This window comes from Dendrobates tinctorius, unplaced genomic scaffold (genome assembly GCF_039654945.1).
Source record: "Dendrobates tinctorius isolate UK_male_01 unplaced genomic scaffold, ASM3965494v1 ptg000302l, whole genome shotgun sequence".
Lineage (NCBI taxonomy): Eukaryota > Metazoa > Chordata > Amphibia > Anura > Dendrobatidae > Dendrobates > Dendrobates tinctorius.
In genome coordinates, this window is record NW_027361969.1 from 4580431 (window position 1) to 4601203 (window position 20773).

General features: G+C 44.2%; 1 protein-coding gene across 3 annotated transcripts in view; it reads right to left on the bottom strand.

Moving 5' to 3' along the window:
- Nucleotides 1–3901: 3901 nt before the first annotated feature.
- The window catches only part of LOC141073470 (catenin delta-1-like), a 152705-nt gene continuing 135833 nt past the window's right edge, over nt 3902–20773 (bottom strand). For 2 of the 3 annotated variants that reach the window (XM_073560703.1, XM_073560705.1), the window contains exons 17-19: nt 11695–11774; nt 9873–9954; nt 3902–4475 (exon numbers count right to left, since the gene is read on the bottom strand). In XM_073560703.1, coding sequence (XP_073416804.1) covers nt 9892–9954; nt 11695–11774 — 143 coding nt within the window. In that variant the 3' untranslated portion in view covers nt 3902–4475; nt 9873–9891. The remainder of the gene's footprint in view (nt 4476–9872; nt 9955–11694; nt 11775–20773) is intronic. The other variant, XM_073560704.1, reaches the window with a different exon arrangement.

A 20773-nucleotide genomic window follows, 5' to 3' on the forward strand; every position in this document is an offset into this window, starting at 1 on the left:
GGATAGGGCTCTGTGTTTTCAGGGTCCTCGGAAGGGTCAAAAAGCATTGAAGGCCACACTGGCAAGATGGATGAGAGGCCATCACCCTATCCTACCCCTCCTGCGGGGCGGCCATCCCGGAGGACGTAAGGGCCCATTCAACCAGAGCAGTGGCATCATCCTGGGGGGAGAAAGCCCACGCTTCAATAGACCAGATATGTAGAGCTGCCACTTGGTCTTCCCCCTCTACATTTTTCAAACATTACCGTCTAGACTTGACCTCCACTTCAGATCTCACCTTTGGGAAAAGGGTTCTGGAGGCAGTGGTCCCTCCCTAGATGTAAAATCTTTGTAATTCTCTCTGTGGTGCCATCATGGGGGAAAGAGAAAATCGTAGTTACTTACCGATAACAGTATTTTTCTGATCCCATGACGGCACCTGTACATCCGCTCCCTTTCACACACAGGTGTGCACATTAGAGTGAGTTAGTTAGCTTTAGTATTTAGCCACACGGTGCCTCTATTAAGCTTAATTTGATTAATTTTTGGATTTTTTTATAACCATTTGAGTTGCAGCTGAAAGTTCTGTGTAATGCTCTGTAAACCAACTGATGTGGGAGAGAGGTACCGCCTTTTTCATCTGTAGGTTTCCTGTCCCTGAGGGCAGATCCCTCTCTCCGTGGTGCCGTCATGGGATCAGAGAAATACCGTTATCGGTAAGTAACTACGATTTTCAAAAGAATAATTTATACAACCAATGGATGAATTTAACGTCAGTTTATAAGCTTTTATGTACATAACATGGATAAGCGACATAACTTCTGTCAGGGAGTGTAAAGCAATGTGGAAGGAAAAAAAATGAACATTTTACTTTTTTCACAAAAACATTACTTTAGACCCAAACTTTTTATTTTCACATGGGTAACAAGAGAAAATGGACCACAAAATTTGTTGTGCAATTTCTCTGGTGTACACTCATAACCCCGTATGTGGTGGAAAGCCACTGTTTGGGCGCATGGCAGGTCTCGGAAGGGAGAGTTTGACTTTTTGAAGGTAAAATTGGCTGGAATCAATGGTGGGCGCCATGTCGCATTTGGAGACCCCCTGATGTACCTAAACAGTGGAAAACCCCCAATTCTAACTTCAACCCCAACCGTAACCCCAACACAACCCTATCTCTAGCCCCAACCCTAGCTCTAACCCCATCTTTAGCCCCAACCCTAACGGAAAAATGTAAAGAAATACATTTTATTATTTTTACCTAACTAAGGGAGTGATAAAGGGGGGTTTGCTTTACTATTTTTTTTTATTTTGATCATTGTGATAGGGTCTATCACAGTGATCAAAATGTACCAATTGGAGAAATCTATTGTTTCCGGGTGCCAACCGCCAGATCTCAGCAGGCGCACTGTGCATGCGCCCATTTTTTTCCCTGAAGACGACAGAGCTGGAGGGACAGGGGGACACTGCAGGTACTGGCGGGGGCTCAGGTGACCCCATTTCTCTCTCCTCTGATGTGCTAGATCATATCAGAGGAGAAATAAATGGGAAATTGACTTTTTTGGGTCGCTGTTATTTACCCATCGCAACACTGGGGATGGTAAAAAATGCCCCGAATCATGTTCTCCGGGGTCTCAGTACCCCGGTAGCAGAGACACCAGAGATTTTCTGATGCTGGAGGTGCAATAACTTTCTCAGCGCCAATAAAAAGGCGCTGAAGAATAAGTACTCAACTCCCGCCATTAAACGGCGTATCGGCGGTCGATAAGAGGTTAAAGTATCAAGAATTGCAAGAGGAGAAACATGATTTGCATACGTCATTTACTGACAAGTGATTAGCAGGCAAGCAGAGCTAAACCCGAACATTGAATATACTACACACCATTAGGGTGTGTGCACACGTTGCGGTTTTTGCTGTGGATCCGCAGCGGTTTTGGTTCTGCGGATGGAAAACCAAATCCGCTGTGCACATGCTGTGGAAATTTCTGCGCAGATTTGATGCGGTTTATTTTCCGCAGCATGTCACTTTTTTGCGGAACCGCAGCCTCTCTCTCCCTCTCCAATCCGCACAGCCCAAACCGCAATAGAATCTGCATCAATTCCGTTGGACAAAGTATAGGAATCCGCAGGGAAAACTGCATGCGTTTTACCCTGTGGTTTCTGCCAAGCGATGAGGATTTTTCTGCAGAAAAATCTGCAGCGTCTGCACACACCCTTAGGATTCGGCATGATACAGTGTCTGAAGGTTCGCCCTGACCAGGAAACTCCCTTTAATGATAATGCAAAATGACATTAGAGAGTAGTGGAGTAGCTCCATACATGTTTACATCTAGTTCCTCCACACAAGCAACATGACCCCAGAGTGATGCAAGCCCCACAGCTCCCTTAAGAGTATGGGGGTACCCCAACAGCTCCCATTTAAATAGGATGTTGCCGCCACAAGTAATAAAATAAGAAAAAAACACTACTTGCATTGATGTATTACCTTAGTGCATCCGATGCAGAGACCAGAGCAGAACACCGAATCTCAGACCACAAGTATGACGTCATCATACCTGCAACATCCAGTATCAGACCCACAGGCTGAGAGGCAGAAAAGGGAGCTATTACTGTATCCAACGGTATCAATTCAAGTACCCCATTAATGGCCGCAAATTCTGCTGCTATGTAGAAGGAGATACTAGGACTTACCAGAGGATTCTCCGCTCTTCTGGGGGGCCAGTCCAATACAGTGTGTGTTCAATCTGTTTTTAGACAATTTATAAATTTACATGATCTCATTTTCCTAGTTTAAAAATGTCACTGTATCCATAAAACTCAAGACACTACACAGATCTGTATGGGAGTTTTTTTTTTTTTTTAACGTGCTCCCATAGACTTGAAAGGAAGTCTCATCCAAGACTGAAGAGAATTGAGCATGCTATGTGGTATGGAAAAAAAACAGCCCTATTGAACAATATTGGTCAATGTGCGGTCTGATCTTTATTCAGCAGCACACCCAAATTTTACACACTCGTTTGAAAGAAACCACTGGAGGAGATGAGCCTTTAGCACCACCGCTCTGCTAATGAAGCCCACTTTGACCATTCTTCTAGTGACATCACCCCTTACTATTACAAAACACAAAGTGTCTATCATGATCTTTCTTTTAAGCAAATTCTTTCAACTAAAAAGCTTTGCATGTTGTGTTCATCTCAGCGTGTGGTTCTACAAGAAGCAATCCCACCATCTCTTGCTCTCAAGATGGATTTGGTTTGAATTCTATCCATTCCTTGTTTTCTTTGCTCAAGTGCTGCATGTTTTAAAAGCATTATTTTGATTGAAGTTCTAGTTATTGACTGGTATTTTTTTTCACTACTGCAAAGTTGCATGAAGGTAGCTGTGATATATTTGGATTATAGTTTTGCAAAAGACTAAGAATCTTGCACAAGCCAAAACAGGGTCAATCTAAGACTAGATACTGTACACACTTTCTGCCCACTGTCCAGCAGATACTCTGAGACTTGCACAGAAAGCGAGCACAGTCAGGTTGGATACACAGCCATCTATTCACCATATGGACCCATTGGAAAGAAACATTTCTTTGCAGAAGCCTGCAGTGGTTCCTATACAGTAAAACAAACGAAATGCAGACAAAAAGCCAGAAGAGCACACTTTTCATCTCCATCTGGTGAATGGTCGCCTATGAAGTCGTTACAGTGTACATCAGGAAAAACGCTATACGGTAACTGCACAGATGCAATGAGATTACCGTACAGATTTAAGGATGTTAGTAGTCTGATATGTTTATATATATGAGCAAGCATGAAAATAGTAGAAGGCAAATTACATACTAAAGAATCTCTAGCCATTTACTATGCATATCTTAAACCTTAGCAGGCAATGAATGCTTCAGCAGATCCACAAATAAAACGCCAGACAATTTATTTAATAAGATTGTCTTAAAAATTTTTATTTATTAAAAAACATAATCCTTGGCATCAGATTGTTATGAAATGGAAAAGGAAGCAAGATGGGTTGGGGTCGGGGGTAGTCCATTATTCAGCCTATGTCTACATTCCCCACAGAAAGGCCACTGGTGATTCCAAAAGGAGGACAAAAAAAAAAAAAAAAAAAAAATAGCGTCATAAGGAAAATTAATTGCAGCAAAGATGTAACCAGATCACCCAGAAAAATATAAACAAAATACAAACCAAAATTATATAGTGCTGGAACAATTGCACCACAATGATCTGTCCTGGAAGATTGTTAGTGTTGCAGGATCAGTTTTATGTGTTAGTATATCTGTATTTACAGCCTGTTAATATTGCGATATTCCAGTGTTATCGCGTCTCCTGTGCGTCTTGTCCTAGTAACCAGAAAAGTTCACAAATTATCTTCAGAACGCAGCAGAGAGACTAGGAAAGGAGAATAGTGAAGACAGGCAGTGAAGGACAATCGATGAAGCATTCTTGGTCCAGAGGCTCCAAAAAGATCACCTAACCACGAGTGCCACCCTGCAAAAAAGAAATAAATGTCAAACAGATACCAATAAAGGCAGGCTTTTAATATTTAAAAAGGTTCTCCACTATTTGGACAATCCCTTCTTATACCCTCTTGTGACATGATTATGCCACGTGAGCCCTGTAACCAACCAGCGGCCACCATTTGACTGCGCAGCTCATGCTGTCCTAGGACGATACTCCGACACCTGAGGATGTGGCTAGCACTGCAGCCAACCAGCGGCCTACCAATTGGCTGTGCAGCTCATGCTGTCCTAGGATGATACTCCGACGCCCGGGGATGCTGCTAATACTGCAGCCAACCAGCGGCCTACCATTTGGCTGCGCAGCTCACGCTGCCCTAGGACGATACTCCGACGCCCGGGGATGCTGCTAGCGCTGCAGGAAACCAGCGGCTCACCAACTGGCTGCGCAGCTCACGCTGCCCTAGGACGGTACTCCGACGCCCGGGGATGCTGCTAGCACTGCAGCAAACCAGCGGCCCACCAATTGGCTGCGCAGCTCATGCTGCCCTAGGATGATACTCCGACGCCCGGGTATGCTGCTAGCACTGCAGCAAACCAGCGGCCCACCATTTGGCTGCGCAGCTCATGCTGCCCTAGGACGATACTCCGACGCCCGGGGATGCTGCTAGCACTGCAGCAAACCAGCGGCCCACCAACTGACTGCGCAGCTCATGCTGCCCTAGGACGATACACTGACGCCCGGGGATGCTGCTAATACTGCAGCCAACCAGCGGCCTACCAATTGGCTGTGCAGCTCACGCTGCCCTAGGATGATACTCCGACGCCCGGGGATGCTGCTAGCACTGCAGCAAACCAGCGGCCCACCATTTGGCTGCGCAGCTCATGCTGCCCTAGGACGATACTCCGACGCCCGGGGATGCTGCTAGCACTGCAGCAAACCAGCGGCCCACCAACTGACTGCGCAGCTCATGCTGCCCTAGGACGATACTCTGACGCCCGGGGATGCTGCTAATACTGCAGCCAACCAGCGGCCTACCAATTGGCTGTGCAGCTCACGCTGCCCTAGGATGATACTCCGACGCCCGGGGATGCTGCTAGCGCTGCAGGAAACCAGCGGCTCACCAACTGGCTGCGCAGCTCACGCTGCCCTAGGACGGTACTCCGACGCCCGGGGATGCTGCTAGCACTGCAGCAAACCAGCGGCCCACCAACTGACTTCGCAGCTCATGCTGCCCTAGGACGATACTCCGACGCCTGGGGATGCTGCTAGCACTGCAGCAAACCAGCGGCCCACCAATTGGCTGCGCAGCTCATGCTGCCCTAGGACGATACTCCGACGCCCGGGGATGCTGCTAGCACTGCAGCAAACCAGCGGCCCACCAATTGGCTGCGCAGCTCATGCTGCCCTAGGACGATACTCCGACGCCCGGGGATGCTGCTAGCACTGCAGCAAACCAGCGGCCCACCAACTGGCTGCGCAGCTCACGCTGCCCTAGGACGATACTCCGACGCCCGGGGATGCTGCTAGCACTGCAGCAAACCAGCGGCCCACCAATTGGCTGCGCAGCTCATACTGCCCTAGGAAGATACTTGGACGCCCGGGAGTATTCCTAGCACTGCAGCTTATTAACAGCAACGGACTGGCTCCATTGCTTATGTGGTTTCTAAAGGAGCTAAAAAGCATTTAAAACATTATAAAAAAACAAACAAACCCTTTTTCCTCATATTCCATGGTAGGAAAAACTTGCTGTTTGACCATGTGCAACAAAGAGACTATTGCTGCAGTACTGTGTTTTCAGGAAAAACTCTGGTTAGATGCAATTTTTGGATGGTGTTTTAGTGCAGATATCACTTTTTACATAGTAACAGGAAAATCGACCATATGTCTAGACAAACCATATGCATCCTGAATTTGAAAACCTGCTTGTAAACTTTGATTTTTTTAGCAAGATAAGAACGAGGTTGCAAAGGCAGTTGGGTTTAAGTCCTCAGTTGCCGAATTCTCAGTCCTTTTGTAATTTTCAGCTATAAGGTGAGCTTTAGAGGACACAGATATTCATGATATAATGGTAAACATGTTTGATGCCAGGTTCAAGTATCATAATGGGACTAATTAAAGAAAACAATGTCAAATAAAAATGGTTTCCAACTTTTTATTTTTCTGCTGACACAGTTGTGTGACAATCTGATTGATATCATTTTCTCCTTTTATTCCATTCTTAGAGAAATGATAAAATGTTGCCATTGTGTATTTGTTTCATAGTATTGTATAATTTAATGTTAAAGTAAAATGACTAGCTTATAGCTCAAATCATTACAACCACCAATTATTTGACTTTCTATAGCTATAAAAATGTATAATTTTATTAAAAAAAAATAATTTTTGGGAGAACTTCATTTTTAAATGTGTAACTTTTTGCTTGCTTTTGTAACTGACTAAGCACACTGGGACTTATTGTGTAGCTCAGCTCAATGTGGGTTACAATTGTAGGGGAGATTATTTTCTTCCCCCTTATTTCAAGAGCTAAATATTTTTTTTTAATCTTTGCAGACGTAGCGTTATGAGGGTTTTTTGTGGGACAAGTGGGAAGTTTTTTCCCCAGTTTTCTGGCATGATGAATGGTAAAATAAAAGGTGTCATTCAAAACTGCAAGTGGCGTGTTTTAACACGCCACGGTTCAGGTCACTTCCCAGTGCTGTATATGAAAAAACTTTATGAACATTTTATTTTTACTGGTAGGTACATACAGGGTTTTATTAGCTTTCTATGGTTTTATTTTTGGGAAGTGCAGTGACGAAAAAAAAAAAAGCAGTTCTGGAGTAGATTTCTCTTTTCAGTGGTTAATGTAAGGTTTTAATTTATATTTTCACTAAGCCTTTTGGGATAAGATGATGCCAAATTGCTTATTTTTTTATTTCTTTATTTTTAATTGTGAAAAAGGTTTATTTTTTGTTTACTTTCTTTTATAGTCACTTTATGAATGGCAATATGTCAGTAGGTTTTTGCTATGTAATCTATGGACAGCATGAGGTAGGGGTTACAACACTGAATTCAGCGATGTGTCACTTATCAGGCTGTTTTGCTGTTTACTTACAATTAAAGTGTTATCACTTGGACATTATCAATGCCCTGAGTAGCTGCCTTGTGCCAAGTTGTCCAATCACGCCCCTTTCCTCTGTTAAGTAACTTACTGTCAATACACAATGTACTGTGTGATGTGGGTAGAGGCAGCCTTTGAGCTTTGCTGCATTCTACATCTAAGAATTGATTGTGTCACAACTGCACCTAGTAAATTAAGTGATACATCGTTTGAATCGGGGTTCTTTTCCTACATAGAATCGTAGAGTTGGAAGGGACCTCTTGGGCCATCTGGGTCCAACCCCCTGCTCAAAGCAGGATACGCTAAATCATCCCAGTCAGATGTCTGTCCAGCCTCTGTTTGAAGACTTCCATTGAAGGAGAACTCACCACTTCTCGTGGCAGCTTGTTCCACTCATTGATCACTCTAACTGTCAAAAAGTTTTTTCTAATATCTAATCTGTCTCCTCCCATTCAGTTTAATCCCATTGCTCCTAGTCTTTCCTTGTGCAAATGAGAATAAAGTTGATCCTTCTACAATGTGACAGCCCTTTAGATATTTGTAGACAGCTATTAAGTCTCCTCTCAGTCTTCTCTTTTGCAAACTAAACATTCCCAAATCCTGCAACCTTTCCTCATAAGACAGGGTTTGCAGACCGGTCACCATTCTGGTCGCTCTTTTCTGAACTTGCTCCAGTTTGTTGATGTCTTTTTTAAAATGTGGTGCCCAAAACTGGACACAATATTCCAGATGAGGTCTGACCAAAGAGGAGTAGAGGGAAATAATGACTTCACGTGATCTAGACTGTATGCTTCTGTTAATACATCCTAGAATTGCATTTGCCTTTTTTGCTGCTGCATCACACTGTTGACTCATATTCAGTCTGTGATCTATTAGTATACCCAAGTCTTTTTCACATGTGCTGTCACTTAGCCCTATTCCTCCCATTCTGTATATGCTTTTTTCATTTTTATTGCCCAGATGTAGTACTTTGCATTTCTCCCAGTTAAAAACCATTCTGTTAGTTGCTGCCCACTTCTCCAGTTTATTTATATCTTTTTGAATCCTCTCTCTCTCTTCTCTAGTATTAGCTATCCCTCCTAGCTTTGTGTCATCAGTTTACCCTCAATTCCTTCATCTAAATCGTTGATAAAGATGTTGAACAATACAGGGCCCAGGACAGAGCCCTGTGGTACCCCACTTGAGACATTCTTCCAACTGGATGTGCAGCCATTTACGACCACTCTTTGGGTCCGATCACTAAGCCAGTTATGAATCCACCTAACAGTTGCCTTGCCCATTCCATACTTAGTCATTTTTTCAATAAGGATTGTATGAGAGACTTTGTCAAATGCTTTGCTGAAGTCAAGATATACTATATCTACAGCATTTCCTTGATCCACCCAATCAGTGATTCCATCATAGAAGGAAATTAAGTTAGTCTGACATAACTTATTAGTTACAAACCCATGCTGACTCTGTTTAATCACTTCATTCTTATCCAGGTACTGACATACATGTTGTTTAATAACATGCATTATGCTGCTAAATGAGGTAAACTAGTGACCGATCCCTTTAATTTAGTCCCCTTATGGGACTTTAACCTGCAGTCACTCCAGTGGTTATGCTGTATAACTAAAATATTATAGTACCTAGAGATATAATCACTTTCAATCAACCTCAAGCTGAGCATCACTGGGGGGGGGGCCCAGAAAGGCCCCGGCTGCACTTGTAACTCATCGCTTTACCATAAAGGCGTCGTGGAGAGCCAATTGAAGCCAGTGAACGCACGTGACAAATTACACTGTCCGAGATTAAGAGCAGCATTTAAGTGTTTAAACTATAGTGATCAGAGTATGTGCTGATTGCTGTAGTTACAACCGGATGCCTGCTAAACAACACAGCCAGCATCTGCCTTGCATCAAGCGGTTTCAGCTTCTGAAACTACTTCAAACACTACTGACCCATGACCAAAATTATTTTTTCTGCATAAGCCTTTGGTTGAAGACCCATGTCCACCTAATAAGGTCACCTTTTTGTTGGCATAAGTGCTCACATACTTTCAAACGTGTAAATAACGTTTTTTTTGGTGAGGTGGTAAGGGTGGGGGATGAAGAAAAATGTACAAAAATAGCAACTAGGTCATGATTTTGTTTTGCCGTCTACCATGTGGGATAATAACTTTGTTTTTTTATTCTTTAATAAAGTACGTTTTGATATAAAAAAGTGATTCTTGTGTCTTTATCTTATACTTTTTAAAAAGCTGGGAACCTCTGAACGCAATAGTGTGATAAACATGCAGATGAAATACCAGATAAATGGGAAACAAAACGTGCATTACATACACATGCAACAGATGTGGAATTAGACTGGTCGGTCTTCAACATCCCCAAGATCCAATGAACCCCCAGCACTGAGAGAACTTTCCTGTGACAGAGAGCAATAAGCAATGAGATGACACAGGCAAGTGATACAGTTTTGTGAAATGCAATGACTACCAAAGTAGCATGCTTTATACAAACTAGGAAATTTTAGCATTTTGCCAAAACTTGTTAATTATAACAAAAACATGAAACTGGTAAAGGGAAATCAATTTTAGAAGTAAATATATAAAAACACTAACTCCCAGGCCCTTTTTCGTTTTTGAGTTTGTTTTTCGCGCCCCTTGTTCCCAGAGCCATCATTTATTTTTCCATCAATATGGCCATGGGAGGGCTTGTTTTTTTGCGAGATGAGTTGTACTTTTGAACACCACGATTGTCTTCACCATATCATGTATTTGAAAATGAGAAAAAATTCAAAGTGCGGGGAAATTGCAAAGAAAGTGCAATTCCACAACTGATTTTTTTTGGATTTTTTTTTTACCATGTTCACCAAATGCTAAAAACTGACCTGCCATTATGATTCTCCAGGTCATTACAAGTACATAGACACCAAGCATGTCTAGGTTATTTTTTATTTAAGTGGTGAAAAAAATAATCAAAAGTTTGTTAAAAAAAAATGTGTGTCATTTTCCGATACCCGTAGCGTCTCCATTTTTCATGATCTCAGTTTGGGTGAGGGCTTATTTTTTGCGTGCCGAGCTGACATTTTTAATGATACCATTTTGGTGTGGGTGTGATCTTTTGATCTCCAGTTACTGCATTTTAATGCACTGTTGCGGCGACAAAAAAAACCTAAATTCTGGCGTTTTGACTTTTTTTCGCTACGTTGTTTACCGATTGGATTAATTCTTTTTATAGCTTGATAGATCGGATGATTCTGAACACGGAGATACCAAATGTGTATATTTCATTTTTTTTTTTTTTTTTGTGTGTTTTCAATGGGGCGAAAAGGGGGTGATTTGAACTTTGTTTTTATATTTTTAAATCTATATATTTTTAAAATTTTCAGTTGCCTCAGAAGCTGCAATAATCCGATCGCCTCTGCTACACACAGGCGATGATTAGATAGCCTGTGTGTAGCAGAAATGCTCAGATTGACAGGGCATTTAATGGGTTAACAGCCGCGGGTGGATCAAGATTCCACCTGCAGCTGTTAAGGGCACATGTCAGCTGTTCAAAACAGCTGACAAGTGCTGGAAAAGATGTGGGCTCAGCGCTGTAGCCCACATCAAAGGGAGGGACACGACGTGCAGTAAATGTACGGAACATGTCGTTTAGGGGTTAAAATTAAACTGACATTTCGGCAAAATTTATTGGGGGACACAAGACAATGGGTAAGGGCTGCTGCCATTGGGAAGCTACAACATTCGGGACTGTCGGCTAACCTTATTTGAATGTATATAGTGAAATTAGTTATTTAACTACTGCTGGTCACCTAGTAATTTGAATTATGAATTAAGAATACAATATTACCTTTTCATTAATTAATAAAGGCTTAATTTTTAACGGGCTGTCAGTTAAAATCCGTTTTGCTGGTGGGGTATATGCACTTTTAGTAATTATTATTTTCATGAAATGAAAGTATTTCGCTTGAAATACATTTAATCCAATCCAAAGATCTTACATACAGGAAACAGTAAAATGATACAGGGAAAGCCAAGCAAGCTAGCAGTTTTAGAAATGTTTAGCTTGTGCTTAAATTAAGCAGAGAACAAAAGAAAAAAAAACAAAAAGGTGAAGCATAACTGCTTGCTTTGCAATGGGCACATGGTGCTAAACTTACTTTGAGAGGTTCCAGTTCTGAGAGATCCCCTGAACGGTTTAGGTGGCGACTGCCATGATCCCCATTGTGTGAATATATGTCTGAAAGATTTAAAGAGTAGGAGATAACGCAAAATATATTACAATATACTGAGTGTGCACAATATGTAAAAACATAACAGCAAACAGAGGTTTACTAATTAAAGGGAAACGGTCACAGGTTTTTGCTATGTAATCGGAGAGCAGCATAATGTAAGAAAAGAGACCCCAATTCCAGCAACGTATCGCAACTGCTGCCTCAGTAAAGTAAGTGATATGATCAATGTGTTTAGAAGTAGCAGAGCTCAGAAAGCTGCCACAGCCTACACCACTGATTGTCAGTAAGCTGCTAATCACTGCTGGGCGCATGGGTGGTCTAGCAGGTAAAAGAGACCTATTCAGTATTATTCTCCCACTCATATTGAAACAGCACACATCCCAATAAGTGACACAGCTGAATTCAGTATCTCCACTGCTACTTCTTGCTGCCATCTGGTTACATAGCAAAAGCCTGCTGACAGATCCATTTTAACCAGACGTGCAGTGGATCAGGACTTTATAAATGAACAAATCTTATACAGAAAAAAAAAAGTGTTCCTATTGTTTTGACATTTCTGAACTCTAGTCCTCAAGTACCCTGAACATTTAGATTTCCTTATTTGACTACAGTATCATTGTCAGTCAGACATTTTAGTGACATTGTCAGAATATTGGATATATTCCAAGCCAGAGTATCCTCAACATTTAAACATCATAATTCATTATTGAAATGTAATAACACTGAACCATAGTGAACTGTGCATATCATCTCCATCAGGATATTGCTGAAGACCTGTCAGATCTGGCCCATCAACTTTTCTTTATGCAGGGCAAATAAGCTTCCAGCAATCTTCTAGTGTTTTTTTTAACTGCACACACTGGTGACAGGTCCTCTTTAAGCCAGTCATTGCTTTTATTTAATTTCTGCTGCTCCCCAGTTCACCAAGGGGGGTGTTCTCACAGGATTCTCTGGGATCATGTTTTTAGGCTGCTCAATATAACTACTCTGCGAGTAATGCCAATTGTTAAAGACCATACAATAGGCACTGGAAACAAAATACGAAGACAAAAGACACAAAACTGAATACTCAGGGGAGCAGCGGAAATAAAATAAAAGCTGGCCACTTTTGTTAGGTTCCCTTTAACCCCTTCAAGATGCTGGACATACTGGTATGTCTTGTGAGGGTCCAGTATCTGATGAGGTCTCAGGAACTGAGCCTGCATCTTAACCAGCAGAAGCTAGTTAAGTTACACAAGCAGCAACTGCCAAAACCAGCAGGGAGAAGTGTTATCCTTTTGTGTGTACTTGGCATCTTTTTCAGGCCGAAGCATCCTCAAAAAGTAGTCACAAATATTAAAAATAATGGATATATGCACACACAATGTCAAAACTACTAGTTAGTGCTTATGTTCATGGCAGTTAAAAAAGGCAGAAGTGGTCTGACCATTATTCAGGGTACTTCTATTTTATAAACGAAACTAGCTGAAGAGCCCGACGCTGCCCGGGCACAGTAACTAACTACGGTTAGTTATAACAAATTATAATGAATATCTATCTAGAGTGTAGAGCCCCACCCATTCCGCATAGCCACATTCACTATAATTTCCCACATCATCTCGTAAGCCAGAGCCACTGGACTACTACCCCTAAGGCTACGTGCACACGGTGCGGATTCTGCTTTGGAATTTTCCGAGCAGAATTTACTAAATCCGCAGGTCAAATGACCTGCATTATTCCTGCGGATTTAGTGCATTTTTTGTGCGGTTTTACTGCATGTTTTGTGCGGTTTTCCACCTGCGGATTTCTAAAATGGAGCAGGTGGAAAACTGCAGCAAAACCACACAAAAGTAGTGACATGCTGCTTTTTTTATTTCACACCAATTCTGCACTGAAAAAAACGCAGCATGTGCACTGCGGATTTTGTTTTACATAGGCTACAATAGTACTGAACATCACATGCAGTTCTGCTGCGTATACGTAGGGCCAAATCCGCTGCGTATCTGCAGCAGAATCCGCACCGTGTGCACATAGCCTTATACCCCACATCATCCCATCAGCCAGAGGGACCGGACAACTACCCATAATATCCCACATCATCCCGTCAGCCAGAGCCACTGGACAACTACCACTAATATCCCACATCATCCCATCAGCCTGGAGTCTGAACCAGAGCGCTGACTGGAACGGTCCTAACTTCCATACCAGAGATCCCTCTAAGAGAGGCCTGGGGTCAGTACCAAAGCGCAGAGTGAATTTTCCCTCACTTCCGTACCGAGGATCCCTTTACGAGGGGACTTGGGTCAGAACCAGAGCGCTGAGTGGATATGCCCTAACTTCCATACCGGGAATCCCTTTAAGAGAGCCTGGGATCAGAACCAGAGTGCTGAGTGGATTTGCCCTGACTTGCATACCAATGATCCCTTTAATAGAACCCTGGGGTCAGAATCAGAGCGCCGAGGGATTTGCCCTAACTTCCATACAGGAGATCCCTTTAAGAGAGCCTGGGGTCAGTACCAGAGCATTTGAAGGCAATTGCCCTAACTTCCATACCAGGGATCCCTTTAAGAGAGGCCTGGGGTCAGAATTAAAGCGCTTGATGGATTTGCCCTGACTTCCATACCGGAGATCCCTTTAAGAAGGACCTGGGGTCAGTACCAAAGCACAGAGTGGATTTGCTCTAAATTCCATACCAATGATCCCTTTAAGAGACCCTGGGGTCAGAACCACAGAGCTGAGTGGAACTGTCCTAACTTCCATACCGGGGATCCCCATACCAATGATCCCTTTAAGAGGGAAGATGTGCCTACAGGATGGAGGATGTGGGATGGGGATATGGGCACGGGAGGGGGGGGGGGGATTCATTTCTGTCATGTGCTCTCTGCTCCTTTCTGGGGGACAGACGATGGCTGGAGCTTATGTTCCCAGGGATGCTATATTTCTCCCACCATGTCAGTGTCTGCTGAGGTGTTGTCAAGTGGGAAAACTGTTGCTCATAGCAACCAATCACAGCTCAGCTTCTTTTGAACAGCTCTGGTGAAATGAAAAATGCTTCGTGATTGGTTGGTTATACACACATTCATTTTTATATACAGAGATAAAGGGAAAAAAAATTTCTATTTTTGAAAGCGTTCTTACTCTGCAGCATTTTGTTTCTACACCTGCTTCAACTTTTGCACAGTACTGTATCTTTCAGAGCCCACCTACTCTCTCAGCGACCAATCTTAAAAGTGTATTTGGCATTGTTAAAAATCACAATACTGAAATTTCAGTTTCTCTAAAGCAGTCATCAGAACAATGCTTAAAGCAAGAGAACCGTCCCCCTTGTTGGATTCATTTTTTTTTTCCACTGGTGCGAGGAGCGACACCATTTACGGTACATCTCTTCCAGGATTAACATCTTTCTCCAACATGGTCTGGATTTGAGGATTGGCCTCATTAAAGGTTAAATAATTTTTCTTTAGCATCCTTTTGTCATTACACCTGACATCAAGGCGTTTCCTCAGGTCCCTAGAAATTTCTTCACAACTCCATTTCAGCTTAGTTTGATCCCAGAAGCTAAGGAAATGGCTCAATTTTAAACTAATCTCTGTATTTTGTCTCTCACCTTCTAATTCCAATAAGCCCTCTAGAATATGAATGTGATAAACACAATAAGAGCTCTTTGGATTTACCAGTCAAAGATATTGCTTTCACCTGACCAACTGTTTTTCAGTCATCAGTAGATGGGTCAGGCTAACCATTGGAAAAGCACATTGTGCCACCGGCAAGACTTATTACGGAAACTGCTCAGTCCATCAGAGCTGCAGTGGCATCTTGAACGGTGCACCATCAGGCCTCTGCATCCCTGGATGACCGGTTGTTTTTCCCTTTTCTCCCAAGGATTGCCTTTGGTTGTCACATTGTGTAACCTGATGATATCAGTGAGAAGACATCTTTTTGTCTTAACACAATTTTTTTTTTTAAACTCCTCAGAAAAATTAATGAGCCACTTTTTCTGCAGGTTGATACAACAAGAAAACCAAAGTAAAAATGTTTTTTTTTTTTGTTAAGCAAAAGTTTTTTTTTTAATTAATTTTCCATAGAGAATTGCGTGAGGGCATAGAGACAGTACTGTGCAAGCTTTACTTTTCACTGGTACCACTTTTGGGCCCATATGACTTCTTGATCACTTTTATTCAAAATTTTTGTAGGGGGCACGGAGAAAAACAAAGCTGCAATTCGGGTTTAGTTTTTTGTATTTCCTTGCATTCTCCCAGAGGGATAAAAAAATGATAGTTTTACAGCAGCGGTTAATACAATTACTGCAACATCCAAATTATGCCTTCCTTGTGTATAAGCGGCAAAAAACAAAAAAAAACACTTTTTTGCATCTTATTCTGAAAACCATAACTTACAATTACATTGCACTGAGGGTTTTTTTTTTGCATAAGGGCCTGTCATTTTCATTGGCACCAATTTGAGTACATACAGCTTTTTGATACATTTATTTCATTTCATGTGAAGAGAGAAGAACAAAAATGACAATTATGTTGGGGCGCTTAGTATACTTTATTTCTTTTGCACCATTCATCAGAGAAGATAAAAGATGCATTTTTAGTATGCGGATCATTTCAGGAATGTGACATTTTGGAGTTACTAGTTTTTATTAGATCACACAAGTTTTTATTGAGAATTTTTATTTTTAAACACCAAGTCGTCTTCATATTTTTCTTTTTAGAATATTTTAACATATGCTCCCTTAATTGCTTTGGTAGTCTGCACTATTTTGTCATAAAACCAAAAGGAAAAACAATGTGTGTATATACCCTAATGAAAATAAATAAGTAAAAAAGCAAGTGCATTAAATAGTTAACATAGGGTATTTAGTAAACACTTTTTTGATAAAAAAGGAAATTTGTGTACTCACCGTAAAATCTCTTTCTCTTAGCCTCTAATTGGGGGACACAGAACCGTGGGTGTTATGCTGCTGTCCACTAGGAGGTGACACTATGCATAATCTGAAAAAGATTAACTATGGCTCCTCCTCTGCAGTATACACCCCTGGACAGCGTCAGCCATCTCCAGTTTTGTGCAAAAGCATTAGGAGGAACGGAACAATAACAAACCATGCCTGTAATAGGGCTACTATGTACGAGCTCAAAGAACAATATGAGAACTTAACCGTAACAACGGCCCTTAAGGGCAACAGGGAGGGAGCTGTGTCCCCCAATTAGAGGCTATTAGAAAGAGATTTTACGGTGAGTACACAAAAATCCCCTTTACTCTGTCGCCTCATTGGGGGACACAGAACCGTGGGACGTTCCAAAGCAGTCCCTGGGTGGGAAGCAATGGACGAATATTGTGCTAGCAGGTCCCTAAACTTGGGGCACTGCCGCCTGCAAAACCAGTCTACCCAGACTCGCATCCGCTGAGGACTGGGTATGAACACTGTAGTGTTTCGTAAACGTGTGCAGACTAGTCCAAGTGGCCGCCTTACACACTTGTGCCGAATGGCCCAGGAGGCCCCTACTGCCCGTGTAGAGTGTGCCGTGATACCGGCCGGAAGAGGGGAACTGTTAAGTCGGTAGGCCTCATGTATGGTGGACTTGATCCACCTGGCAAGGGTAGACTTGGAAGCCGGCAGTCCCTTGCGACCGCCTTCCGGAAGAATGTAGAGAGAATCAGACTTCCGGAAGGGAGCAGTCCTGGACACGTAAATCCGCAATGCTCTGACGAGGTCAAGCGTATGCAGAGTCTTCTCCACTCTATGAACCGGAATCGGGCAAAGGGATGGCAGTGAAATTTCCTCATTGAGGTGGAAGTTGGACACAACCTTCGGAAGGAAGGATGGTACTGTACGGAGAACCACCTTGTCCTGGTGAAAGGCTAGGAAAGGCAGTCTGCAGGAAAGTGCTGACAATTCCGACACTCTGCGTAACGAGGTGATTGCCACTAGAAAAACCACTTTCTGTGACAATGCAGAGTGGAACTTCTTTAAGGGGTTCGAAGGGTGGTGCCTGCAATGCTGTCAGGACTAGATCGAGGTCCCACGTATCCAGCGGACGTTTGTAGGGAGGAACCAATCGGGAAACTCCCTGGAGGAAAGTCCTTACTTGCGGTTTGGTAGCAATGTGCCTTTGAAAAAGGACTGAAAGCGCTGACACCTGACTCTTAAGCGAGCCTAGGGAAAGCTTGGCGTCTAGGCCCGATTGAAGAAAACCTAGGACCTTCGGGAGAGAATAAGGGAGTGGGACTTGTCCATGAGACTCGCACCAGGAAAAGAAAACTCTCCAGGTACGATAATAAATCTTGGCTGAGGCTGACTTCCGTGCCCTGATCATGGTCGCAATGACTTCCGGTGAAAACCCTGCCTGGGTTAGAACCCAGGTTTCAAGGGCCATGCCATCAAACTGAGAGCCCCTGAATTCTGAAGGTAGAACGGACCTTGAGACAGAAGGTTGTGACGGTCGGGTAGACGCCAGGGGGTATCTGCCATAAGTTGAACGATGTCTGCGTACCATGTACGTCTGGGCCAGTCTGGCGCGATGAGGATGGTTGGAACTTCCTATTGTTTGATCTTCCTCACGACCCTGGGGATCAGGGGGAGGGGTGAAAAAATGTACAGGAGTTGGAACTGGGACCAGTCCTGGACCAGGGCATCTGCTCCGAGCGACCGCGGGTCGTGTGTCCTGGCCATGAAATTGGGGACCTTGGTATTGAGATGGGATGCCATTAGGTCCACATCCGGGGTTCCCCAGCGTTGACAGATCTGGTAAAAAATCTCGGGATGGAGAGACCACTCCCAAGTCCATTCCTTGCCTGCTGAGGAAGTCGGCTTCCCAGTTTTCTACACCCGGAATGTGGACCGCAGAGAGTACCGACCTCGTGTCTTCCGCCCAGTGGAAGATATGTGCCACTTCTCTCATCGCCTGGGTGCTGCGGGTTCCGCCTTGGTGATTCACGTATGCCACAGCCGTGGCATTGTCCGACTGTATCCGTATGTTCGAGGCTGCAAGCAGGTGATGAAAGGCTCTCAGTGCCAGGAAGATGGCCCGGATTTCCAGGACATTGATGGGCAAGGTCACTTCCCTTGGTGACCACTTGCCTTGTGCCCTGTGATGTAGGTGCACCACCCCCCAGCCTGTCAGGCTTGCATCTGTAGTCAGGATCTTCCATTGACCTGAGAGAAAGAGTTTTCCCTGTGCAAGCGAGGTTGGCTTGAACCACCAATGCAGGGACCTCCTGGTTGACGACGTCAACCGGAAGTCCCTGTCGAGGGAGAAGGGATTCCTGTCCCAAGATCTGAGTATGGCTAGTTGAAGAGGCCTGAGGTGAAACTGGGCAAATGGCACTGCCTCTATTGCTGCTGCCATCCTGCCGAGGACTCTCAAGGCAAACCGGAGAGATCGGGGAGGACTGTGGAGGAGTGTACGAACTCCCAGACGGATGGCCAGTGTCTTGTCCTTGGGAAGGAGCACCAGGCCCCTGGAGGTGTCGAATAGCATTCCCAGGAAGGGTAGAATCTGACACGGGGTAGTCGCCGATTTTTGTAGGTTGACTAACCATCCCAGACGACTCAGTGTGTCTATTGTGATTGAGACACTGACCTCGCAGTCCTTGAGGGTGGAAGACTTGATGAGGAGGTCGTCCAGGTACGGGACGACTAGAATGCCTCTTGAGTGCAGAACGTCCATGGTGGCTACCATGACTTTGGTAAACGTTCTTGGAGCCGTGGCGAGTCCGAACGGAAGGGCGACAAACTGGTAGTGGTTTTGGTTTACCGCGAACCTGAGAAACCTTTGATGGGCGGGAGCAATTGGTATGTGCAGATATGCATCTTGTATGTCTATGGAAGTAAGGTATTCTCCCTGCTCCATGGACGCAATGATGGACCGGAGGGACTCCATGCGGAAATTACGGACCGTACATATTTGTTGAGCTGTTTTAGGTCTAGTATGGGCCGAACGCTGCCTCCTTTCTTGGGAACTACGAACAGATTGGAGTAGAACCCTCGGAATTTTTCGTTCGCGGGAACCGGCACCACGACCCCTGCTTGAAGGAGAAGAGACCGCTTGGTGGAAGGCACGAGCCTTGTCTGATGGTGTTGGAGGGGTAGAGAGGAAGAACCGATTCGGTGGAGTGGAAGTGAACTCTATCTTGTATCCGGAAGACACTATTTCCCTGACCCACCTGTCTTCTGTAATAGGCAGCCAGACTTGCTGAAAGAGCAAAAGTCGCCCGCCTACTGGTGGGGTGTCTTCCGGAGTTCGTGAGTCATGATGAAGCGAAGTTCTGAGGTTTTCCTCCCTTGGGTTTCGCTTGGCCTGCTTTCGACTGCCAAGTCCTGTCCGGTCTCTGCGCCGTCCGTGGGTTGTCCCTGCGTGGAGAGCAGTTCTGGTTTTGCGCTGGGCACGAGATGGACCAGCCCGAGGAATTCCGAAAGGATCGGAATCGTGTCTGGTTTCTTCGTTTAAACGTGCGCTTCGGTTTTAGTTGAGGGAGAGAGGTACTCTTACCCCCAGTGGCATTGGCTATCATTGTGTCCAACTTTTCGCCGAAAAGCCTTCCAGTAAGGTACGGAAGATGCGTGAGGGAATTCTTTGAGGCCGCATCCGCTTTCCATTCTTGCAGCCAGAGGATACGCCGAATCGTAATGGTGTTTGCCGCTATCCCCGCCAGACCTCTTGCTGAGTCTAGGGCTGCGTGAAGCATGTAGTCTTCTACCACTGCTATCTGGACCGCTTGGTCCGAGAGCCCGGCATTTGGAACTTGAAGACCCTCCTGTAGTTTGTTGGCCCAAGCCAGGATGGCTTTGGCCGCCCAAACTGAAGCAAACGCAGGGGCCAGGGAGGCCCCTGCCGCTTTGAAAATGGAACGAGCCATGCGTTCTACTTGCCGGTCTGCTGCGTCCCTGAGGGTTGAGCTGTCTGGCAGAGAGAGTAAGGTCTGCGCTGCTAGTCTAGATACCGGGGGGTCCACATCGGGCGTATCTGTCCACTGTTTGGTGTCTTTCTGTGAGAAGGGGTACTTTGCTTCCAAATAT